At 40.2% G+C, this 26920-nt stretch overlaps 1 protein-coding gene across 17 annotated transcripts in view; it reads left to right on the forward strand.

Annotated features, from left to right (window-relative positions):
• nfixb (nuclear factor I/Xb) overlaps positions 1 to 26319 on the forward strand; it is a 177297-nt gene extending 150978 nt beyond the window's left edge. For 11 of the 17 annotated variants that reach the window (XM_041996882.1, XM_041996910.1, XM_041996920.1 and 8 more), the window contains 5 exons: positions 4863 to 4991; positions 12441 to 12616; positions 15021 to 15168; positions 19596 to 19687; positions 23592 to 26319. In XM_041996882.1, the coding sequence (XP_041852816.1) occupies positions 4863 to 4991; positions 12441 to 12616; positions 15021 to 15168; positions 19596 to 19687; positions 23592 to 23606 (560 nt within the window). In that variant the 3' untranslated portion in view covers positions 23607 to 26319. The remainder of the gene's footprint in view (positions 1 to 4862; positions 4992 to 12440; positions 12617 to 15020; positions 15169 to 19595; positions 19688 to 23591) is intronic. The other 6 variants (XM_041996978.1, XM_041997002.1, XM_041996985.1 and 3 more) reach the window with 2 other exon arrangements.
• The last annotated feature ends 601 nt before the right edge of the window (positions 26320 to 26920 follow it).

Below are 26920 nucleotides of genomic sequence, written 5' to 3' on the forward strand. Positions count from 1 at the left end.
AGTTTTTGTTTCACCAAATGTCCATTTTAATCAAACCTCCACACCTCCAGGGGGCAATAAAGGATTAATTAAGGCAAACAACCCAGATTACATCAATATGGTATCAAAGTTTAGAAACATTAGTCTAATCTAACCCCTGAGGCAGGTTGAGAATTAATCTTTTACAGTTTTATTTATAGAACATGTTCTTTTTCTGTTTATAATACACAACAAATTTTATTTCAACAGCTGGCATATGTGAGACCTTGTGGAACTTTTTATTTAATTTAGTTGCTTTTCAAACTCCATTAAGTGCTTCACGTGTTGGTGAAGTTATGGTTACAGACAAAGCACACCTTAACCAGCTTATAGCAGTATCATTACTTATCATGCTCACTTTTTCTTTTTGTAATTGAATTATTTAGTCAAAAACCAAAAAAAGTATACAAAGATCTTATATTCTTCTCAATCCTTATTCAGGTCTGAGATATATTTTAAACTTTTTGTGGAGTGCCCGTTACATATGATAGATATAATCATTTTGATTATCTGGTTATGATGGCACCTGGCATTGGGTGGGATGTATCATCAGCAAGTTCCTGTAGTTGATTTGTTGGAAAAATAAGGGAAAAAAGGGGCAAGTATGTGTAGGATTTGAGCAGTTTTGATAAGTTGGCATAAACAGCTGCAGCATCCTTACAGCTGCAGCTCATAGAGGGTCTTTCCACCTACTTAAAGTAGCCCAAGAAGGGAAAACCAGTGACATAATGATTCATACTGGGATTCAGTATAAGGTCTACTGTAGGGCTGCAACGAGTAGTCGACGTTATTGATAATAGTCGACAATTAAAATATTTAACAACAAATTTAACTATTTACTATTGTCGGCAAAAGAAAAAAAACCTACAGAGTGAGACATCGTCTTCTTTTCTTATCGCTGCCGAGAGTTGCACATGCGTAATAAAGGCCACCAGGGGAAAAACATGGTGGCGGACCAGGGAGGAAAACTGCGGCGGAGAACGTTAAAAGGCTGGGATAACTTCACGTTAAACTTACTGAATAAATTAAATATATGTGAGATTTGTAAAGCAGACCTGGGGCACCACAGAAGTACGTCTGCAATGCTCGAACATTTAAAGAGGAGGCACGTCGGACTTGAAGATGAGTGAAGTTGTAACTTTTAACAGATGGAGTAGACCGCTGAATGTTCTGCACAAAATGCACTTTTTTTAAATGAAAACTCAGGCTTGTTTGCTGTTTTTCTGATACTAATTTGCCTATTCTTTTGGTTGTTTTTTTAATGAATATTTGGTTTATTTGACTTTTTCTGCTGTCAGTATTAGGTTAATATAGGCAGCCAAGTTCAGTAACAGATGTTTTTTTTAATTAAGCGTCTGTCTCGTCTTTTTAATTAGCACATCATTTAAAAAATCTCAAGCAAGATTTAAAAGCTGACAGTGAAATAAGTTGCCATTTAACAATTATGAGATACATAATCCGATTAGTCGACTAATCGGTTCAATAGTTGATGACTAATTGACTATTAGAATAGTCATTAGTTGCAGGCACTAATCTACTGTAACTCACATTTAAAAGATGGCATGGGATGACATTACTGGAAACCCATGCTGATCCACATCCACCACTACAAACGTCTGCAATGGACGGATAACCATCAGAACCATGAGTCATGTTTTAACATGATGTGAATGGCTGAGGACACTTTTTTCATTTCCATGAATGCCTCACTTCCGAACTTCTTGGTGGATCTGTCACTGATGGCTTCATGCTAGATAACAATATCTGGAGGTCTGGATGAGTTCAAGCCTCAGTGGGAATGGACTGTTTTAGTGGGAAAAAGGTGGAATCTACTCGGGTTTGGACAGCTGCTCACAATGTAGAAAGTGACTGATTGCAGATGATACAAATACTGTATATAATCAAACATTTTTTCATAGATTTACATAATATTTATGTAATAATAACATTAACTGATTTATAGAGTAACTTGGAGAAAAAAAAGCTTTATGGACAGGTAACAACAAAACATTTAAACAAACCTCCAACAACAATCCTGAAATTAGCCACATCCTGCGTAGCAGCCAATAATATAATACCTGCCAGTAATTAGATTAGATTAGATTAGACTTTATTATATCATTTTGGCCATTTTAAATGTAATAAAGCCAACAAATGGTCTGAATGGTTATTATGTTATTGGTTGGTTATTAGCCTAGCATGAATAAGTCCCTTAACAATGTAATAGCTGCAGCTGTGTGCACTTATGCCCAAGTTGATATTGTTTGATGAAATCGTGATGTTTGTATTTAAACAAAATGACGTACAAAAACTACAAAAAAAACTTATTAAAAATAAATAAATAAAAACAATAATTATATGCACTGCCTCTAGCACTACATGACAGCACCTGGGTCCAACTGGACTCAAAGCAGTCTGACTATCACTTAATGATGACGTCCCACCTTGTTTGAATTCATGCTTGTGTTGTTCTTACTCTCAAATATAAGTCGCTTTGGATTAAAGCGTCTGCTAAATGACTGTAGAATAGAATAATGTAATAATACATAAATAAGACTGCATTTCTCAGAAATACAATCATTTTTGCCGTTTTTTGTTTGCTCATCAACAATAGGTATGATTGCATTACTGGCGAGTTAATACATAACTAGCTTCATTACACTGATAAAACTATTACATCATCGGTTACAAGATAATGTATCCGTGTGGATTTCTGACTTCATTTCAAAGCCATTATCAGCGTGCAAACAAGTGAACATACACTGGGACAAGACTTGTGATTTTACAAACATAAATTGCTTTTTTTTAATACCTTTTCCAAATGTTTGCAGTACATAGAAATTGCATAATTATAAACATTTGCAATATGATACCAAGCACATTTAACCAGGTGGACAAAACCTTTAATATTCTGTTTGATGTATAGATTTTAGACAGTATTTTTGACACTATGGGTCCAGTAAATAAAATTAAAGTCACCGTCCTCACTGTTGTCGTCTCCTCCCATGTGCATGGTTGCACATTAGCATGTGCTCCCACCTTTCTCCATATTTGTCTGTGCCCACACGAGCACAGCTGCACCCACAGTGCCTGTGAGCATTATGGGTAAACGGTGATAAAAACATTTCCCAGTGTACCATTTAAAGAAAGAAAAAAAACTTTTCTGAAATCTGCTGGTAGACTTTTTTTATGCTTTGCTCATAAAATCTATTTCCACATCTCTCGGGGCCATGTTGAAATTACCCACATCTTTATTTGACTGTGTTTGTTTTATATGTGTGAATATTGTGCCGTTTAGTCGTTTATGGGCCTCTCGCTCACCAAGCTTGTTTATCACTGTATTCTTTCAACCAAATCTGAAGCAAACAAAACTCTGCAGAGCTCAGTTTGTTCCAGAGAGAAGTAATGAGGACTGTGTGTCCACGCTGATGCACTTTTCTATACTTTCTTTAGTCCTCATTATTCTCTCTGTTTATGGATTTTTCTTTCCAGTTTTATTTCAGCGTATATTCAACATTGTGGTTCCCGGCAAAGGTCAGGCGCACCATTTGGCGCTGTTCCCCAAACCCAGAAAGTCTAAATTGTGCCTTTGGATTACCATACATCAAAATAAATTCCCTCAGCACCCACCACACAAGGGCTTGATCACAGAAGAGAGCCTCTTTTATCTGTGGCTCTCACACTTTGGCCATGTTTCTGGTCCGCTGGTGAACCGGGCCTATACTTATCATGCCCGTTTTTTTCTTTTTTCACCAAACTGAGGAATATTTCATGCAGTACTTCAGCCTCGGCCGACATTTATAGACGAAGGGGGACACTTTAATATGTTCCTCTGTGCCGTCACCGCTCCTCTCCCGCTTAACTTCTTCCATCTTTCTGCAGCTCTCCCACCTAGCTTGCACTGGCGGTTTGCCCGGTGCTCGCCACCCAGCCTGAACAGCTTGTGCGAGTTGAGTGTGTATGTGTGAGAGATAGAGAATGAAAGAGGGTTCAAGCACTTCAAATGAAATATGGCTGCAGCATAAAGGCAGTAGCATTAAATGTCTGACTGTCAGATATGCAGGACACTACATCAGAAGATCCATTGATGTGTGTTTTTGGCATGCTCCTCTGCATCTATATGTAGTAGCACAGGCTGTGCTGGCAGCAGACCGAAAACACGGTCTGCCCCAGATACGAGGCCATCCAGGATCCCATTCATTCTGAAGAGGCATCCTGACAAGTGCACTGGGTAGACTGGTTGGCATGTTTACCGCTGGGCTCAGAGAACCTTGTGGTTTGTTATAATTAAGATATTTTTTTTAAAAAAGGAGGCGTGTTTGAGCTGTAGTGGTTTCCCAAGTAAGGCTTTGTTGTGTTGATGCGCTCTGTGGTGACCACAGTTGGCATTTCCCAGCTCTCCTCTGTCCTGACGCTGTGCCCCCGGCCTCCTGACATCCCTGTCCCATCCCTTCCCCTCCTCTCTCCCGTCACCTCCCTTCACTCTGAACCCCTGCTGCTTTAAAACATGGCCTCCTACCGGACACACCCCTCAACCCCCTCCTCAATCCGACGGTTGTAGTCCAGCCCACCGAGCGTATACAAACATAGCGTATTGAACAGAAAATTTGAGAGAAGCCATCTGTATGTAAAGCTAATCAAACAAATCAATGAATGAATTGATCAATCCATTGATTTTAATCACAATCATTTTGATTCTTGTGATCAAATTAAAGAATTCTGATAAATTTATCTATTTTTTTCTTTTCTTTTTTCTTTGAGTAGAGTCGAAGTAAGAAAAAGCAGCCATGTTTGATTAAAACCTCGTCTCTGTTCTGCCATTTTGTTGATCCCCTTTTTGCCAGGACTCTCATCGCCTGGTTCTCATAAGAAGCTGGGGAAATTCGATTTCAGCGCCCTGTCCTCCCAGACGAGGTCCCCCCGCATGGCGTTCACCCACCACCCACTGCCAATGCTGGCGGGAGTGAGACCAGGTGAGACCAACCCAGCTCCCGATCCCGCTGATCGCCCCCTCCCTACCCAAACCCTTCCTCTTCCACTCCTCACCATCTCCTCCTACCCACTCCACACTTTTTCAGGGACCCCGCCCCTCCCTCCCCTGTGGTTTAGAGGTGGGAGCGTTGACTTTGGGATATGAGCAGCTGGGAACTTTAAAGCTGGCAGGTTGCTCTGTAGGTCTGTACCTCCTCCTCTGCCTCCTCTCTTGACCCTGTAGGATGTAGGTCATGCTGGTGATGGAGCTTCAAGGGAGTCTGTGGATTTTTGAGACTTTTTCCTGGTGGATGGTTCGTGCGCAAACATCTCTAGAGTTCAGATTTCTTCCTCTTAGAGCTTTAAGGTGGTTGCTGCTGCCTATTCTGTCAATTCTCTCTTCTTCTGGCATTGTAACACGACAAGTATCACTTACCAGTTTACTATATAAACTACAAAATAACCTAATAATCCAATGCATAGTGGATCTGTTATATAAGAAACAAGTTATACAAGTTATACAAGAAAAAAGTTTGTGAACCCTTTGGAATAAGCTGAATTTCTGCATAAATTGCTCATTAAATGTGATCTGATCTTCATGCAAACGCAGTCTTCTTCTTCAAAGTACTTTACATAGAAAATTACGCCACAGCATCTTAGTCAGGTCCAGGTCACGCCACAGCATCTTAGTCAGGTCCAGGTCACGCCACAGCATCTTAGTCAGGTCCAGGTCACGCCATAGTCAGGTCCAGGTCTTGCCACAGCATCTTAGTCAGGTCCAGGTCATGCCATAGTCAGGTCCAGGTCTTGCCACAGCATCTTAGTCAGGTCCAGGTCATGCCATAATCAGGTCCAGGTCATGCCATAGTCAGGTCCAGGTCTTGCCACAGCATCTTAGTCAGGTCCAGGTCACACCATAGTCAGGTCCAGGTCTTGCCACAGCATCTTAGTCAGGTCCAGGTCATGCCATAGTCAGGTCCAGGTCTTGCCACAGCATCTTAGTCAGGTCCAGGTCACGCCACAGCATCTTAGTCAGGTCCAGGTCACGCCATAGTCAGGTCCAGGTCTTGCCACAGCATCTTAGTCAGGTCCAGTTCACGCCATAGTCAGGTCCAGGTCTTGCCACAGCATCTTAGTCAGGTCCAGGTCATGCCATAATCAGGTCCAGGTCATGCCATAGTCCGGTCCAGGTCTTGCCACAGCATCTTAGTCAGGTCTAGGTCTTGCCACAGCATCTTAGTCAGGTCCAGGTCATGCCACAGCATCTTAGTCAGGTCCAGGTCACGCCACAGCATCTTGGTCAGGTCCAGGTCACGCCCCAGCATCTTGGTCAGTAGTCAGGTCCAGGTCACGCCACAGCATCTTAGTCAGGTCCAGGTCATGCCACAGCATCTTAGTCAGGTCCAGGTCACGCCACAGCATCTTGGTCAGGTCCAGGTCACGCCACAGCATCTTGGTCAGTAGTCAGGTCCAGGTCACGCCACAGCATCTTGGTCAGTAGTCAGGTCCAGGTCACGCCATAGCATCTCAGTCAGGTCCAGGTCACGCCATAGCATCTTAGTCAGGTCCAGGTCATGCCACAGCATCTTGGTCAGGTCCAGATCACGCCATGGTCAGGTCCAGGTCACTCCACAGCATCTTAGTCAGGTCCAGGTCACGCCACAGCATCTTAGTCAGGTCCAGGTCACGCCACAGCATCTTGGTCAGGTCCCGGTCACGCCACATCATCTTGGTCAGGTCCAGGTCACGCCATAGTCAGGTCCAGGTCACGCCACAGCATCTTAGTCAGGTCAAGGTCACGCCACAGCATCTTAGTCAGGTCCAGGTAACGCCACAGCATCTTGGTCAGGTCCAGGTCACGCCATAGTCAGGTCCAGGTTACGCCTCAGCATCTTAGTCAGGTCCAGGTCACGCCACAGCATCTTAGTTAGGTCCAAGTCATGCCACAGCATCTTAGTCAGGTCCAGTTCACACCATAGTCAGGTCCAGGTCACGCCACAGCATCTTAGTCAGGTCCAGGTCAAGCCACAGCATCTAGGTCAGGTCCTGGTCATGATCCAGCATCTTAGTCAGGTCCAGTTCACGCCACAGCATCTTGGTCAGGTCCAGGTCATAATCCAGCATCTTAGTCAGGTAGAAGTCATGTCTCTGAGTCACTCCAGAAGGCGTATTTACATCTGTGCTTTGGGTTGTTGTCCTGATGCATCACCCATCCTCGGTTGAGCTTCAGATGACAGACCGATGGTCTTGAGTTTTCCTGCAAAATGTCTTGAAAAACTTTGAATAAATTTTTCATCAGTGAAAGTGAAAGTTTACATTGTGTGGTATTAGTATAAGAAGACAGCGTTTTTTCTGTTGTTTTGGTCTCACATTGTACGACCAACTGATGCATAAAACATAGGTAATTCCAACATGTTCACATACTTTTTCTTTTAGAATAGACATTTTCATTAATTTTAGCCAACCCTTCTCAAATACTAAATGTATTTTTATTGAAAAATATATTCACTTTTTTTTCATGAGAATAATCTCTTCCGTTCATTTAGATTTCACCTCATTTGGGCACTTGGTGAAATTTACTGGACAAAATTGCAAGTGATCGTTTTTATGTGAACTAAACTGAACAGCTACAAAACAAAGAAAAAATAATTAAACCATTTTTTTGTTGTTTTATAATATCTGCAGTGGATTTAAAGACAATCGTATAATAAAGCAATCACTTTACACTTTTAAAAGTTGCAAAAATTTTGCATTGCCTTTGATTTGAACTGTAGATCTATTCTCTGGAGCTTTCTTCATAACAAAGAACTGAAAGTCCGAGTTTCTCTGCTTCTGCTGCTTTGATTTGACCCTTCATATTTTTTTAATTGGTCTCTTGGGATTTTTTCCATTTTTTATTTACACTAAATCTCTGGGGCGCCCCTTTAATGCTCCAAAAATCTGGCAGAAAGCATTTAAACTGGGCAGCTGCCCAGGATCTTAGCTCTCCATATTCACTGTCAACATGGCAGCTGGTTTGTGGTGATATGAATGGACTTTATAGGAATATGCTCCAGTCAAGCAAGATGCATCAACTCATGCAGTTAAAGGCTTGGAAATGGCATTTTGTTGGCTCTTAGGGTTTCTGTGTATATGTAAGGTGATACTAATCAGATCACAGCTCCTAAAATAATTTGATTTTAATCAGATCACCACACAGCAAACTTTAGGACCATCTAACAATCCAGGGGGAGAATGCTGTAAACGTGGCAAAACAAATCAAAATCTTCAAAGTATCTTATTTTTTTTCAGTTCCTTTTAAATTTATATTAACTTGCTTTTCTCTACAGTGTGGGAAATCCTGATTAATTACATCTTCATTTATACTGGCAAGACTAGGAGTACAGTAAGGCTGTGAGCCTGAGCTGCTGTGTCTACCAGCTGACTCCCCACAAGGCTGAAACAAGCTGCTCAGTTATCAATCATAGCCAAGAGGCCTTCAAATCAAAATCATCTCTTAATTTTATCTAACTGTGTCACAGATCGACTATGAGACTTTCTCTTCTTTTCATTTGTTAATTCACCAAGTTAAGGAGCTCCGTGGAGATAATTACCCATGTGCTTTAGTTCTGTATCCACGCTACATCAAAGGATTTTTTAAGCCACCGAGCAGATGTGAGGCTAAGGGGTTGACCACCATGTCATTAAACCCTCCTTCGTGGTTGCTGACAGACCTCGTGCCTCTTGAGATGTACTGCAGCAAACCTGATCTCTCCACTTGTGCATATATAGTGCAACCGTTCATACCAGCACACACACATATGCAGTATCCAGTCCTTGCTGGGGCCAGCAGTTTCGTTTACAGATGTTACACAAACTTCATCAGTGTGCAGCGTTGCTGCCACGCTAGCATGAAAGTGTTTACCACATCATCTTATTCTTTATGAAAGATGAGATCTGCAGGGAGTCAGGGGCCGGAGGAGTGGGACTGAGGAGCATAACAGAGACAGCAACACATTGCAGCTGTACTGCATTCAGCCATCTAAAGCAGGCGTGTATTAAGTTTTTAGGATATTCAACCCCTTTGGGTGGTGAAATGTTTCATCGCTAATTTAGTTGGCGTCTCTAACACCTTCCTGCAGCATTAAGCTGAAAAAGCTGTGGCACTAAGAAGTACCTAACTGGGATATATTTGTAGAATTGTTCAACTAATTGGAAAAAAAAACATGTTTAAGTGTAAAAGTGCAAGAACTACTGCACTAAGAACTACTTCACTAAGAACTACTGCACTAAGAACTACTGCACCTAGCCTCAAAGTTGAATGATGGAAAATCCATAGAAATCATGAAGGTAATGTGCAAAACTATTACATTTGCTAGCTAAAACATTGAATTAATAAGGTAGTATTAGAGTAGTTATAATATCTGAATCATGAATAGCTCATGAATAATGATGAAAATTGTTGACTAGTGTAATTTATAGATGTTAATATAGCTAGCTAAAACTAACACCTAGGATAGAATAGCTAGAAACCAAGGATAAAAAAACAAAACTAGTTTTCTCTATATACACAATAAATCTGAACCAGGTTAATTAAAAGTTATTAATACAGTTCACATAGTTTAAAAAGTGTAGTTTATATTGATGCAGCGAGCTAAAACCAACAACTAAATGTTAGAATAATCAGACACCCTGGATTAACAGCGACAACTAGTTATTTATTTATAAAATGTAAAAGTCAAATAATAGTTTAAAAAGTTTCAATTAAATTTAAGAAACCTACCTAAACTAATATCTAAATAGTGAAACAGATAGAATAAATGGTTAAATAATTATTTAAATTAGCTGTTAATATTTAGACAGCTAGCTAAAGCTAAAGGCAGAATAGTTAGTTAGTTAAATATAATACATTTTGTTCATGTTAATTAAAACCAATCAAACAGTTTAAATAGTTAACAACGTGCCTTTTGTAAATGTGCTGAAAGTTTGCTAAAAATAACAGCACAATGGTGAAATATCATCATGTGACCAATGTGAGAAAGGATTAACTAAATAAAATTAAAGTTACACAAACTAGCTAAAAGTAATTAAAACAATTTAAATAATACTATAAATACTAAGCATAGTTTATAAATGTAATAATAGTTAGCTAAAAGTTAACTGGTAAAAGGTGAAATAGCTACAGGTCATTGATGAAAAGGATGAACAAAATATAATGAATAAATGTCACCCTAACTAACTAAAAGTAATGACTATTTAAATGACTGTAAGTGTAATAAGCGTAAAATAATAGAAATATTGTATTATCCATCTATACATTCAGCCTATAATGGCAGACTATTTTAACACAGACGTCTAACACGGACGAGCCTAAACACTGACAGCCTAAATGTGTTTTGAGAGATTGATTTTACAGTCAGTTCACATGAATGAATGTAACATGATGGATGGTGTGAGTAAGGGCGATACTGACAGATTGACAGAGCAGTGGAGGGAAATGGGATAAACAGGATGGAAATCATAGCTTAAGGGGGTAGTGAGAGTATGGAGGGGGTGTAGGGAATCCTCTTGATCCTTTCTGTCCCCACCACCACACCACCACGTCCCACCCCAAACCCACCCCCGTACCCCCTGTGTTTGGCCTTCACCCAGTCTCTAATGGGATTAGTATGGCACTATAGGAGCAGGGAGACAGCTTCACTTGGGAGCAGGAGGCCTGGCATGGGAGCAAGGTGCTGCTGAGCTCAGAGGCATAGGCCTCTGTCTGGGGGGTTAATGCAGCAGGGTTGGCACCATCATGAGGTACACTCACTCACAATGTATACGAGGCAAACACCAAGGAGCGTTGGCAGCCCAGCTTGGACAGCTGGAGGGTCTGGACGGGACAGGGTGGGTGTCAGACTGGCACTGCTAAGAAGAGAACATGCTTCTAATACAAATCAAGGAGATTGAATAATGAATATAGGTCTGACAGAGGGCTTTGTGTTTGGTGTGGTACAGCTCAACCAACTGCTCCCCTCGCATAGCTCATACATATATTCAGCTCTGTTTGGCTGGACTCTTTTTTCCCCCTTTTTTACTATAAGGTAAAGGCGAAGCCATTTACCAAAAAAACATCAACTTAGATTTCAACGTACATTCAGATTAGTAATGTCAAAGTAACACTATGTTTCAGATATTCAGCCTCTACCAGTTTATTGCCAATTTGCATCAGTGTCAATAATTCACACCCTGAGGACAAGCTCAGGGGTGTCCAGGCTTTAAGGGCAGATCAATGAAGTACATATAGATATATTTGTATTTTTTCCATCTGTAGTAAAACACTTGTTTTTACAGAGTTTGTTCACGTTCGTATGTGTGTGTGTGTTTGTGCAGTCTTAATTGTATCCATCAATACAATTGTATTGACTTACATTGTGAAGTTAGAGGATTTGAAGATATATATATACATATATATATGTATATATATACATATATAGTCTGTATTTTATATTATATTACACTCTGGCAGCTATTATTGTTTACTTTATTTTATCTTATTTACAATGTTGTAACTATTTTATTCTACTTTATTCTATTTTATTCTACTTTATTATTCTGTTTTCCACTGACTGGAGGACTTTGTAATTTTGTTGCAATGACAATGACAATAAAGTTCTATTCTATTCAGTTATATTGAATATATATATATATGTGTGTGTGTGTGTGTGTGTGTGTGTGTGTGCGTGTGTGTGTGTGTTAATCTGTTCCCATAAAGGGAGCAATCATACAGCATAAGTAACGTCCCCCTGATGCTGTTATGTTTTGTTTTTTATTTTAAGTGCTCAATTGCTTCCTGTTGTGATTAGGTTTGGGTGATATGGCATAAAATATCATCACAATATTATTTTCTATATTCACTGATCAAATAACATGATGACGCTTTTCTATTTGACACTTGCACTGCAAGAGCTGGAGCACAGAGTCATATCGAGTAGCATCTGTTCTACATCAGCCACTTCTATATTACTGATATAATGGAGACTTTCTTCTCGACTATTTCAACCGTTTGGGACGATAACGTGAATTCAGTTTTAATCTCTCCTCCACTTTCATGGCCGTCTTCAGCTACACTCATTCTCTCCTAAGTTTCTGCACAGTGTCCTCCTTCAGTCCACTGGCAGGTTGTTATTTTGGATTTTCTTGGTTATCAACCAGTTTAGAGTTGTATTACCTCCAACTAGTGGACTGGAGTGTGCTGAGGTATACACAGCTGGCTCTGTAGATGGATGGGCTGAAAATGCATCATGCTTATCACTGAGATCAACATTAATTTTAACAATCTGATTTTGAGATTGTTTTATCGCCCAGCTCTAGCTGTGATCTTGCATTCATTGATCACCTGATTCATCTCTCCCATCTTTAAGAGTCTCTCTCGCTGGTCACATCTTTCACTGGCTGTGTTCCTCTAATGCAAACGTCTGTGTTCACAGGGAGTCCTCGTGCTTCAGCCTCGGCTCTGCACTTCCCGTCTCCTTCCATCATCCAGCAGTCTAGCCCCTACTTCACCCACCCAACCATCCGCTACCACCACCACCCTGGACAGGATCCCCTGAAGGAATTTGTGCAGTTTGTTTGTGCCGATGGCTCGGGGCAGGCCGCCGGACAGGTAAGGCTCACCAGCTGTGAGGAGGAAAACCAGCCTACCTAAACAAAAGGCTTGTAATATAGAGAAACATGCAGACATTCAACACCGTACACCAACCCAATGTTAGTCTCAAAGAATAAGGTATGAAGCATATTATTAAAGGCAATAATAAAATATTAAATCTGAGATTGTGGAAAAGGTGAGGACAAAAATTGTATGGATGAACAGCAGGTCACAAGCAACTTATTACCTAATGGTGAAATTTAACCACTATTACTTAGTTAATATTGAATTGATTAAAAAAAAATCTAAATTCATAGAAACAAACATTTAATTTTTTTTATTTATCTTCTGCTTTAAAATGATTGAGTTCAATTTGATCTAATTTAAATTAATTTAGATTGAAAAACATAATATATATATTTAATATTATATATATCATAATATATTGTAATATATATAGAATACATATATATGTATATATGTGTGTGTGTGTATAAGCAAAGGTCTTAAATATTAGTACCAATATATACAGTGGTTCGAAAAAGTATTTGCCCTCTTCCTGATTTCTTTATTTTTTTTTTTGCATGTTTGCATCAAACAAATTTAAATATTAGTTAAAAAAAAAAAAAAGTAAACACAAAATGCAGTTTTTAAATAAAGGTTTTTATTATTAAGGGGGAAAAAACTTGCATGACCCTGTGTGAAAAAAATATCAGTCTAAAAAGGTCATAAAGCCATTTCTAAAGTTCTGGGACTCCAGCTAACCACATTGAGAGCCATTATCCACAAATGGTGAAAACATGGAACATGGAACAGCCTAACCAAAACCAAAATTACCCCAAGAGCACAGCGACGACTCATCCAAGAGGTCACAAAAACCCACAACAACATCCAAAGAAATGCAGGCCTCACTTGCCTCAGTTAAGTTCAGCGTTCATGACTCCACCATAAGAAAGAGACGGGGCAAAAATGGCGTTCCAAGACTAAAAAAAACCACTGGTGAGCAAACAGAACATCAAGGCTCGTATCAATTTTGCCAGAAAACATCTTGATGAGACCAAGACTTTTGGTAAAATACTGGACTGAGGAGAAAAAAGTTTAACTTTATGGAAGGTGTGTCTCCCATTACATCTGGCATAAAACTAGCACCGCATTTCAGAAAAGAAACATCATACCAACAGTAAAATATGGTGGTGGTAGTATGATGGTCTGGGGCTGTTTTGCTGCTTCAGCACCTGTAAGACTTGCGATGATAAACAAAACCATGAACTCTGCTGTCTGCCAAACAAGGAGAATGAAGGATAATGTCATGCCGTCTGTTTGTGACCTCAAGCTGAAACTAGGGTTTTGCAGCAGGACAAATGAATGGCTGAAGAAGAACAAAATGAAGACTTTGGAGTGGCCTAGACTTTAAATAATATGTAAATTTGTTTGATATCTGAAAAATTTAGGTGTGACAAACATAAAAAAGGAATCAGGAAGGGGGCACACACCACTGAGTGAGTGTGTACACACACATATATATATAGTCATTATTTCAGAACCCTTAATAGGGTTCTTATATGAACTAACCAAACCTTCAGCACATTCAGGACATTTTTTAAAGTTCAAAGATTCAGTGGTGGTTAAATTTCACATTTTATTACTGTCTTTATTTCCTCCTGTTGTACCTGAACTCCAGGGAAATTAGTGAGAGCAGCAACTTTCTCCACTAAACTGAAGTTGTATTGTTTTATAAAGTGAACACTACGGTTTCCACCTACATGACAGACTTACACCTGCAGACACACCTGACACTTGTTTAGTCAGCTGGTCGAGAAATCTTTGTATTGTCTTGTCGTTTGTCATTTTGCCGTTTCCTGTTTCAGACCCGATGCGCCTCCCCCCACTCCTTCAATTTTGATTTTTCTTTTGCTCCACCCAACCCCTCAAAGGTTACAACCATCAGCTCAAGAGTGAAAACGTCACGGCACGCTTCCGCCAAGCATATCCGTCCTGTGTTGTGTCATCGTGTTTCTGTTTCTCATCTCTGGCTGTTCCGATTTTAGTTGAAGTTTGGTTGTTTGGTGCTGGTACCGTTGGTGGTGTTGTGATTGTGTAGACGAGTGTTCTCCCATGGTTTTGATTTCTTGACATGGACCCACCCCTATGGAGCCTCTAGCTCTTGGTCCTACTTCCAATCAATCCTTGTGGTGATTATTATTTTCCACACCTCCATGACAGATGCCCCTACATATATCATTTCTTTTAGTTGTTTCCCACCCACTCCACTCCCTTCTTACACCAGCCCTCCCCTCCCCCCCTCCTATCACTGTCATGGATATTTTTTTGGGACCCGGCCTCTTGAGCCGCGTTCCGTTTCCATTCCGTGTCTGCGGGTTGTCGCATGTCGCCCTCCTGACCCTATTTGTGTTGTCCGCAGCCAAACGGGAGTGGCCAGAGCAAAATGCCAGGCTCCTTCTTGCTGCCTCCACCTCCCCCAGTGGCCCGCCCAGTGCCCCTCCCCATGCCCGACTCTAAACCCAACAGCACGCCCCCTGATGGCGGACTCTCCTCGCCCGCATCTCCGTGTAAGTGACCCCAGCAGAGACTGCTCTCAAAACAAAACCAACACAAAACAAAAGAAAAAAAGGTTAGACAACCCCAGCCCTCTCCAATGAAAAGACTCCGTGTGTTTCCAGCATCTTACTTCCCTCTCCTCTTGGAAGGCGATGTTAGAGCAGCTTAAATCCCTCGGAGGGTTGATTTTTCCATCATTATGGACCTCTGAGGCACTCAACATGGTTCTTTATTAGGCCCCGAGAGTTTGAGTGGCCGCACATGTTGAAGCCGTCTGCATGTTGTGCTTGGAGGCAGCATCACCGCTCTGGTTCCTCTCCTTCTAAAACCATCCTTCCCTCCCCTGCTGGACTCATCGCCAAACCTTGTGAGGTTTTGAATATTAATTGACTCTTGACTTGCAAGAGGGCACAAATTTAGGGCAGTTAATTTATATGGACTCCAAAGCAGAAACTAGGACATTGATGGAATATTTTTATTTATTGGTTTATTCCTCTCATGATTTAAACTTTTTTTAATTTTTGTTTTGTTTTATTTTAGTGGAAGAATAGGGTTGTATTTCAGGTGAGGGAGTTAAGTGGTAAGAGGGGCACTGGATGGAGCACTTTATTTATGTTTTGTTTGTTTTTAGCTCTCCTTCAAAGTTAGTGTTTTCATCTTATCCCCCAGTCAGCGTCTGAAAGTCTTTTATGTCTTTTTGTATGTTATTTCAATTCCTAGAAACACATGGATGTATACTGTATCTCCCTTCCTGTCTCTCTCATTCCTGTCCTTCCGCCCTTTCCTCCACACAAACAGACCCACATTTGCAGAAGTCTGCACACTTCTTCCCCGAATCCCTCAGTGAGATTCAGACTCTGGAGTCCGTGGGATACCGCAAAACTGCCCTAAATTTGTCAGAGATGTTGATGCCAGTGGGTTTTGAATGTCCCCGACTCTTCCTCGCTGTCAGGATCCTGCTGTGCTCCATCACTTCCAGCAAAGTTTATCAACTGGATTTAATCATTTAGGGAGATCTGAGTTTGCATCCTGATTATGGCAAACGTTTCTGTGGGGCTTTGATGACCTCAATGATTTATCATTTTGGTATAGGGATACTTTACGTTTTTTTATTCCCCAGCAGTGACCTATTAGATTAATGTATGTTTTTTCTGTTGACGCAATATCAGCAGCTGGACTTAGTTTTCTTTCCACACTTAGAAAACTGTCCCCCTTTTTTTTTTTAAGAATTTAGTACAATTTAATTGCAAATGAAAGTAGAGGCACTCAGAGAGCGCAGACCTCTGCCAAGCCATTGTAATTTTTTTCCTCAGTGATAGTGGACGTTACTTTTTAGTAAGAAGCTCTAATGGCAAAATTATCCCTATCTCCCCATAGTAAAGAATCCTTTAGAAAGGTTCCTGGATCCAGGCGGTGATCCGGATCGCCCCCAAAATCTAATAACTTGATCCTTGTTCCATTTCTGAGACTTCCTGAAAATTTCATTAAATGCTGTCCAATACTTTTGGAGTTATGTTGCTAACAGACAGACAAACCAAGGCCACCAACCTGCTTGAGGGAGGTCATAAACTTGTTTAATGAAATCACCTACGAGCTATAGATGTGTGTATAATATGACTTTTAGGATTATTTGTGTAAATCTTGTTTTGAAGTATACATGGACTTACCATGAGTTTAGGGTCATTCATGAGCTAGTAACGTTGAGTTCCGAACCCTTGGGCTGATTCATCCCTCCTTCAGACATTGATCTTCAGTCCAGTAATGTGGCATACCTCAAGTTTTTTTTCAAGTTTCCCTTCCTTATACATGGCTTCTTGACAGCCACCCTCCCATAGAGACATTTCTGATGAGACCACAGTAGATGAATCAGCTAAAGGTCCAGATGCATCTCTTAAGTCCTCCTGAAAAGACCTTTTTTGTTTCTATTTCTATTGGTGTCAGATTATGCTTTTTTTTTTCTTCTTTTTAGTTCGGTTGAAGTCCTGAAATTGTCCAGTTTCTTTAAATATTCCAGGACTTTCTGCAGACCGTTCTGAGATATATAAGTTTTCAACTAGAAGATGCAACTAAAGAAATGTGTGTAGGAGCCATAGATGTTCATCTTTTTTGGTTTATTTATTTAGCCACTTGGAGTATTGAGTTAAGTGAGTACTAAGCTGGTGTAGCACATGAGTTTAGGTATGTCTACATGTGATTCTAATTAGTAGAGGTGGATAGTGGGGAGGACATGGTTCTCACTGATGTTGAGGCTAGTGTTCTCAACGTGTAGCAAAAAATTTAATTGCCAAAACTATAGACTTTATTTAGTTTTTTCTGTTTTTATGTTCATAAAAGCTAGGTTCTCATGGCTAAAATCCATAATGTGCAAGTGAATTAAAAAAGGGGGGCTTTTACTGTACTAAATGCTGGGTTTTAAGTGGGTTTCTCACAGCTACCAGGAAAACCATGTCTTCCCCACCATCCACATATACTACTTAGGATCAACTGTAGATATACACTATATTGCCAAAAGTATTCACTCACCCATTCAAATAAGTGAACTCAGGTGTTCCACTCACTTTCATGGCCATAGGTGTATAAAACTGAAGCACCAAGGCATGCAGACTGTTTCTACAAACATTTGTGAAGGAATGGGTTGGTCTCAGGAGTTCACTGAATTCCAGTGTGGTACTGTGATAGGATGCCACCTGTGCAACAAGTTCAATCGTGAAATTTCCTCACTCCTAAATATTCTACAGTCAGCTATCAGTGGTATCATAGCAACGTGGAAGCGACTGGGAACAACAGCGACTCGGCCACAAAGGGGTAGGCCCCGTAAAATGGCTAAGCAGGGTCGGTGCGTAGTGCGCAAAGGTCAGCAACTTTCTGCAGAGTCCATTACTACAAACTTCATGTAGGCTTCAGATCAGCTCAAGAACAGTGTGAAGAGAGCGTTATGGATCTGGTTTCCACAGCTGAGCAGCTGCATCCAAGCCATACATCATCAAAAGCAATGCCAAACGTTGGATGCAGTGGTGTAGAGAACGCCCCCCCTGGACTCTGGATCAGTGGAGACGGGTTTTGGAGTGACGAATCGCGCCTCACCATCTGCCGATCTGATGGAAGAGTCTGGGTATGGCGGTTGCCGGGACAACAGTACTTGTCTGACTGCATTGTGCCAAGTGTAAAGTTTGGTGGAGGGGGATTATAGTTTGAGGCTGTTTTACAGGAGCTGGGCTTGGACCCTTAGTTCCACTGAAAGGAACTCTAAATGCTTCAACATACCAACAGATTTTAGACAATTCCATGCTGCCAACTTTGTGGGAAAAGTTTGGGAATGGCCCTTTCCTGTTCCAATATGACTGTCCACCAGTACACAAAGCAAGGTCCATAAAGACATGGATGAGCGAGTTTGGTGTGGATAAGCCTGATTGGCCTGAACAGAGTCCTGACCTCAACCTGATAGAACACCTTTGAGATGAACTAGAGCGGAGGCTGAGAGCCAGGCTTTCTCTTCCAGCATCAGTGTCTGACCTCACAAGTGCACTTCTGGAAGAATGGTGAAAAATTTCTATAAACACACTCCTAAACCTTGTGGAAAAACTTCCCAGAGGAGTTGAAGCTGTTATAGCTGCAAAGGGTGAGCCAAGGTCATATTGAACTCATTTGATTAGAATCAGAATCAGAAATACTTTATTAATCCCTTTGGAAATTCCTCAGGGAAATTTGTGAAGAATTTAAGAATGGGATATCTATTATTTTCATACGAGAGTCAAGTCTCAACTCAATACTCCTCCAAGTGGCTAAATGAATAAACCAGAAATGGTGAATATAAATGGCTCCTACAATGAGCAATAATTTGTTGTCTCCAAGCAGGAAAATGCCCAAAGAAAATATTTGAAATGAGTCCTTTGCTAAAATGAAGGTTAGGTGTTGGTTCAGGTTCGAGTTTGGAGCCATTTTCACGTTTGAATGGTTCATAGGTCATATTTAAGTGGATTCACAAACAAAAATGGAAAACTTTTAAAGACCTTTTTAAAGACTTCTGCACAGTACTGTACTCAAAATGCTCATCTTCCATTGTAAATTTAAATGAGCTTAATTTGAGGCATAGTGGAATATATCCATCACCCAGAAATGGTCAGTTTTTCTTTTTAAAAAATATTTAATCTGGATGTATGCAGCATTATAAATGTACAAACTGAACTATGAGGTGCTGGCAGACTTTTAACTTTGATCTGAACCAAGCTAATGTCAAGCTAAGCTAAGTTATAAGAGCTAGCACGAGTATTATGTTTGAAGCACAGAAGTGAGAGTAGCGTCGATTTTCTCGTACGACTTTCACCGAGCAAACCGGTTTGTTCTCCACGATGTCAGACTTTTCTGTTAGGACTCCACAGGATGTTGCAGTGTCTGTGGTCTGAATGCTCTGATGTCTTGTGTTGCTCTGTTTCTGTAGCATACTCCACGCCAGGCGCCACAGCTCCCAACAGGTTTGTCGGCATCGGATCACGGGACAACAACTTTCTGAACATCCCGCAGCAGACACAGGTAAGGATTCAGGGATGTTACTAGCAGCTCTTGTCTCTGTGTGGAGGAAACTCATCGGCTTTGACTATGATTACTGGTCAAACTCAGGAAACTTATTACCTGTGTGGACATGAGCCAACGGGCCTCATATTCCTTCAAATTCCCTGAAACCTGCTGCTGGGTTTCCTCTCACACCAACTCACAGCACACCATCAGCGTGTGCATGTGTACATCTGTATTTTACTGTACGTGTGTGGTTTACCATATGTGTGCAACTCTTTATTTGGTACATATGGAGCTAACCCCTTAAGGCAGGAGGCCGTCTCTCCTTTGCCTTTTTCTCGCTCCGTTTCCTCGCTACCTTTCCTCTCCCCGCTCCACCCAACCCTCCCGCCCCCCTGCTTTTCTACTTCTCCATCTTGTTTTCAGTTTCTCTCCTTTACTTTCCCCCAACTTTCACCTTCCTTGTTCCTTCCCTTCGCCTCCTCCATTACCACCAGTACTTTTCTCATTAGCATCCAACCACACCCGCCTGGAGCCAGCTCAGCACCGCCGCTCGACACATGGAAACCATCTGAAACTACTCCGAGGATCCCCTCCCTTGTTTCTCTGCCCTATGTTCCCTCGCTTTTTTCTTAGTTTCCATTAGTTTTACAAACCTCAACTCCCCTTCCTCACTTTCTTACGTTTTCTCCTCTTGCTCCTTTGCTTGCTTGCCTAGCAGAACATGGACACCCAAAAGTTTCCATGTGTCTCTACAGTGAAACAAAATGATTAATAATGCTCACAAAAAAAAGATGTAGATAGTTTACTATTTAAAAAAAAAAAAAAAAAGTTTCAAAAGTGTCTACGTGGTGACTTCTGGTGAGGCTGGAGAGGCAGCAGTGGGATTACTGTGCCCTCTAGTGGCAGATGTTGAGAGCTACATCCACTTCCAACCAGTTCATGCAAGGGGGGGGGGACTTCAGTAGAGAAACAGGAGTTTCAGCCCATGCAAAAGTCACGTCCAGGCTGTCTCGTTACCCCCAGCAACCAGACATGATGTCATAGCCAGTTGATCTTGAATTTGAGAAGAGGTTTTCTCAAGAGGGGGTCAGGAAAGAAAAGAGGGTGGTCACTGTCTGCTGCCAAGGATTTAGTGGGAGTGTTCACGGGAGATAGATGGATTGTGTGTGTGTGTGTGTAAGAGCAGAGTAACTAAGAAGGGAGAAGTTACAATGCCCGAGGCCTTCTGGGACAGTGCCCAGGGGAGTAGGGGTAGCTGAGAAGGGCAGGAGGGAGGGGTGGTATTCATGCGACCTGTTAGAGTCAAACAAAACAAAAGGCTCCTTCCCTGGAGGCGCGGAGTAGTTTCCAAGGCTTGACTTCTTGAATGTTGGCGCACCAGCTCGCAGAGCCAGATCCTGCAGGCCAAGCGGGGCAGCCAACAGCAGCGGCGTTGACCCATTTCTGCCCCCTGCCCATGCTGAGCGGGAGACACCCAACATGAAGATGGCGCGAGTGATGGGGAGCGCCAGACTGCTCTTCCCCTGCTGCTCTTTGGTCATAATGAGCCATTTACTGCTCGGCCAAATTCGAAGCTCGCTGTACTTGACGTTCTGTCACACATTGCAGCCAAAAGACCAACACAATGTGCAGCCATTCTCAGGATCATTTTACAGAATCTGATTCAACTAACTTGGATCAGAGTCAAATACGTTGCAAAATTAAGTACGAGTTGTCTAGTTTGTTTGTGGACATGCACACCTATATGCATGTAGGGTATTTTATTTATGTTAGCATTTACATGTTGGAGGAGAGCGGGAGGATTGCTCATCTCAATCCTCCTTTAAGTCCATATCCCTCAAGACACAAAGAACATGTCTTCTATTAATATGCAGCTGGAACCTGTGAAACGAGCAAGCTAGCCAATAACAGCTAGAAACAGCCCAAAGTCGCCCAGAGTCAACAGACCAGGCTCCTCTCGAGCTGAATGAGTCTGTCATAAAGCAGCCATGTTTATTGTAGGTTGCCATAAAACTGCATTAAGATGCAATATTGTAACTGAGGTGTACACATTTACATTAGTGAAATGAGCTTAATCTGATTATTTCTTACTCTGAGTATGACCTCATTTAGTTCAAAGTGATATGTAAAATCTGTTTACAGTGTGTTTTTCAGGGTATATTCTTAATGAGGTTAATATTGGAATATTGCCGTGTATGTGCATGTGCATGTGGTTCCTAAAGGGAACAGCTGCCAGAGAGATCTCAGTTTGAGGAATCAGGGAAGAATTAGCCGAGCTACCACTCAGGACAGGGCTGTGGAGGAGTGAATTTTCACCATCTAAACAACACACTTTAAACTGGCTGGTTTAAAACCCACATACTGTGCTAGTAGTACATATGCAATATAAGGAATATGCAAAGATGCGCCAGTGTAAATATCCCATAAATCATGTGGTGCAGCAGTCTCAGAACTGAACATTTTTATTTATTCATTTATGATAAATTGTGTAAATTGTTCTGAATGAATTGTGTCCTTTAGAGCACTAAGGATAAACATGCTACTACCAACGATGGGAAAATATTTCATTGTCATCTTAGCAGGTGACTACATTTGTTTTTGCAAAGTAAAATATGACTTGTTTTAGACAATGTCAAGCATCACAGAATTTGACCATGAAACTGGAATCAGCTGTAAAACCTGGATTATCGTGGCTCACATATCTTATTATCTTACTACCTGCTACTAGAGTGACAAAATGAAACCAAATAAAAAACAAAAGCAAGATGAGAGTTGAAAGAATTTTAACCACCAGAAGTTCAGCAGAAACACATAAGCTGTTCAGAAAATTAAGAAATTCAACACTACAGGAAAAAAAGCTGTTTCATCAGGCTGAAAATATACTGGCTGACAAACAAGGAGGAGAAAACATTGTTCATAGCTGGTAGAGCAGCCGGTTTAAAAACTGAAGCTTCTCAATGCAGCAGTCCCAGGTTTAAATCCTGGCCTAGGGTCACCCCCTCTTTCCCTGACCCACCTCTCCTGTCAAGCAACTGTCCAATAAATGCCCCCAGTCTTTTTTTTATTATTATTAATACATCACTGTTATATATATATATATATATATATATATATATATATATATATATATATATATATATATATATATATGTTGTTAAAATGTTAAAATAGTCGCTTTAATTTCTCTAATTGGCATGTTTACTTGCACAACAAAAATTACCTGATTTCTATTATCTGTTAACACCCCAAGACACCCTCAATACTCCAATATCTTTGTACATATAGACCTGTATATATGATTTATTGAGTCCGTTTATATCTGCGTATGCGCAAAAAATGCCGTCACTTCTTTCTTTTGGACGTCTTCTGTTAAAAAGATGGAAGAAACGCAGTCGCAACATGAGGAGAGCGCAAAAGAAAAACACTATGGCGTGCAGCAGCAGGAAGTCGAAATATAAACATAGTAAAGCATCTGTTTTGCAGGCTTATTAGCTCCCACATTAGAAGCTAATGCTAACAGTGGTGGCGGAGCCATGTTCAACAAAGACGGATGTTGTGAAAATAACAGGAACTTACATCACCACATGCGTATGTACTCCGAAATAAATCTGAAAATTAACTTTGCATTTTAGAGACGCATGTAGATCCGATTATTAGTTATCTGATTACTCGTCGATATCTGATTTTGATGCTCATTGTGTCTCTTTTTGTGCAAGCTGGCTCTGAATAGCTCTTATTTTGTACCCATGACTTCTGTGTCCACTCAAGCAATGCTTTAACAGACAGACAAACTGCCTGTTTAAGTCCATTTAATTTACTTTTACTATTTTTTACCATGTCTCGTGCACATATGTACAAACCTGGATCTCATTTTGACACTAACATATCTTCCCTCCTCTTCCTCTCTTTTCTTTTTCAGTCTTGGTTCCTCTGACAAGATCTGTGTCCAAACCAGCAAGTAGAATTTTTTCTTTACAATCCAAAATAAAGAAAAAAAACAAAAAAAAAAACAACATAAACAACCCGCAGGATGATAGTAATGTCCTCCAACCAACCCACTGACTGGCCCCTGACAGTTTGTCTCACCTGATATGACACATAACCAAGTAACGCAGGAAATTACAGCAGCATGACGCTTTTAGTGGAACTCTGGACTTGTTCACGCAGTCAGACGGAGGACCCGGTTTGAGCAAAGATAAAAGATGAATGGACGGACAAGAGGATTCTAGGATGAGAGATGGGGATTAAGGGACAGCAGCAGGCAGGCCTCTTCATCGAACCAGCACAGCGCGGCATCGACAACGGAGGAAGAGGAGGATGTGAAAGCGGTCAGCTTTTCCTTCTTTCTAAGGACGCTTTGTGTAATGAATGACAAAACGAAAACAACTGTCCAGCAAACACAGATTCAAGCTACAAAAAGCATCACCCATCATGTTTCCAGTGAAAAATACAGTCTGCGCTCCTGTGATGTCTCATCACACCCCCACCAAAACAAAAAAAAAAGATCAAATTGGCCAAAATTTCTCTCCCATTAACTCTACAAAGCCCCTTCTCACCCTGCTACTAAGCGAGAGACCATGTCAAAACATATCTCGATTAAAGGTTGCACTACAAGCTAAATCAGTCAACACTAATATTAATGATGTGCACTATTTACCTACAAGGCATGGGAGGTAAACCAGACTTGCCTATTGAATGCTCTAAAGAGGAAATAAATCAAGGTACAAGAAGCCTTCATGTGTCCTCAACCCCCATCAGTCACTTCAGCCAATCACTGACCTCCGCTCAATCTCACATCTACGCGCACATAGTCTGTGCCATGACTATAGCATGTATGAAAATGCACACAAACACACATATTTGCAGGATCACCATTAAGATTGGAGCATTTATAGGTGGTGATGTTGCGTTGTTTTAAATATGATTATATTTTCATTAATCCAATGAACTCCCTCTGTCTTGGTAGCTATCCAGATCATCATGCTACGGTGCCACTGTATGATTACTGACACGTGTCACCACTATAGGCAGCCGCTATTGGTTCCCCATTTGCCCTCATAATGTAGGCAAATGACAAATGATTTTTTCCCTTGTGTGTTCCGCTATTTGAACGTACTCCTTTTGGATTTGTACTGTTTTGTAATTGTTTTGTATTTGAATGACAGCACCTTAAAGAGCAACGCAGTAGGAAGCGGTATGTTGGGGTGGTCGGCTAACAGATTTAGTAATGCTTCTAAAAACTTGGAAAAAAAAACGTTTATTTGCTTTTCCTTTCTTTTTGTGGATGTGAAACCTGATATCACTCCCATTTGAAGCTACAACCAGCAGTTGTTTGTTAGAGCAGGGCATGTAAACAAACACTCTAACAGAGTTAGAACCTGGTAACTGGTCACTTGTTAAACTTTGGTGAAACCACCTCTGCATTATAATCATGTAAAGGGCTGTATAGGGGTTTTTTGTCAATCTAAGATACCAAACACAAATGCTATCAGAAGGATGCAGGCACTATGAAGTCACCTGCTGGTTTGTGGATAACATATTTGAAGCTTGTCACATTTGTTTGTTTTTTTTGTTTGTTTTGGGGGTTTTTTTGAGAGCCAGAGTTGACAATATTTGAAGATAATTATTCTGATTGGACAGAAGAATTATAAATATGCTGTATTTCCTCAAAGAAAAATATAAATTCATCCAAAAGCCAAGGGAAAAAATGCATGCTGTAATTATATTGTGCATATCAAAAATACCAAGGTTAGATTTTAAATCTAAATATTTTAACTAGATACTTAAGCTTACTTTAATGTTTTTATATTGTATGAGAGCACATTTTATTCCAGAAAATAAGTTCAACATTGAGTTTACAAGGACTTTCATGTGATTCAGAGCAATAAGTTACGTAATTTTAGTAGCAGCTTAAATGCATTAAGTTCCACAATGCAACCGGCTTTGGGAAGTTTAGCTAAAGCACTGTCCTTAAAATCAATGCTGCCAGAGAAATTTTAGCTCTAAAAGCTAATGTTAATATTAGTTCTACAGGTAAGCCAGTTAAACCCATGTTAGCTTAGCTCACTAATAGGTTAAGCTAACATTAATGTTAGTGCCTCAACTAAGCTAACCAAACCAACATTAGCTTATTGATAGCCTATTTTCAATGGCATTAATAGCTTGTTTTTCTAAAGATAGATGATTTTCATTTAGTTTAAATAATTGTTTTTATTTTCTTAACTTTTATATTTAAAAATATATTAAGACTACCTTATTAGTAAGCTTAGCTAATTTTAATGTTAGTTAAACAGGTAAACTGGCCAAACAACTGTCAGCTTAGCTTGCAAAGGTTAGTTTAAATGGCAGCAATAGCTTGTTTTTGTTTTTTTATGGAAATGTGATTTTTTTTTATCAAGTTTTAATCATTGTTTTTGTCCTCTTAAATTTTATCTTTGAATAAAAACAAGTTATTACTTTCATTAAAACTAGCTTATTTGTAAGCTAAGCTACTGTTGATGTTGGTTACACAGCTAATCTAACCAAACAAATATTAGCTTAGGTTACTGATGGGTTAGTTTTAATGGCAATAGTAGCTTGTTTTCCTATAGATATTTTAGGCTTTCTTTAAGTTTTAATCATTTTTATCCTCTTAAATTATGTTTAAGGAAAAAAAGCTGTTCCTGAAATCATAACTAGTGTTGGTTCCACAGCTAAGCTAGCCAAACCAACCTTAGCTTAGCTTAATAAGAGGTTAGTTTTAATGGCATCAATAACTTGTTTTACTTTAGCTATAAGATCATTTTATCATATTTTAATCTCTTGTAAGTCATATCAGTAATGAGAATGATCAATTTAACGAATTTTCTCGTTTCTCCATCTTCATTTCTTCCCTACTCAGAGGTGTTTCCGACCCTACGTAAAATCTTAATGATTTCTTCTGGAAATCCAATGTAAAATGTCAAATTTGGAGCACGTTTGAGGCCAGTTGCAGAAGAGGAGCAGAGTTTAGCATATTTCATAAATAAAAAGTCAAACTAATGACAATATGAATTAGAAACAAATGGAATGAAGGCCTATTAAAATGGTAAATTAGCTGTTTTTTGCTTTGTTTTGTTTTTTTATTACTTTAAAAGTAATAAGCCCTTTTACACTACAACCTACATTCACACACAAACACTATTGCACTTAGTCTTTACAGCAGTGAGTCAGTTTTTTGGTACTTTAAGCCGCTGATGTAAATAAGAATCTTGGCTAATTTTGAGGAAA

Source organism: Melanotaenia boesemani, chromosome 2 (assembly GCF_017639745.1).
Source record: "Melanotaenia boesemani isolate fMelBoe1 chromosome 2, fMelBoe1.pri, whole genome shotgun sequence".
Taxonomy (NCBI): domain Eukaryota; kingdom Metazoa; phylum Chordata; class Actinopteri; order Atheriniformes; family Melanotaeniidae; genus Melanotaenia; species Melanotaenia boesemani.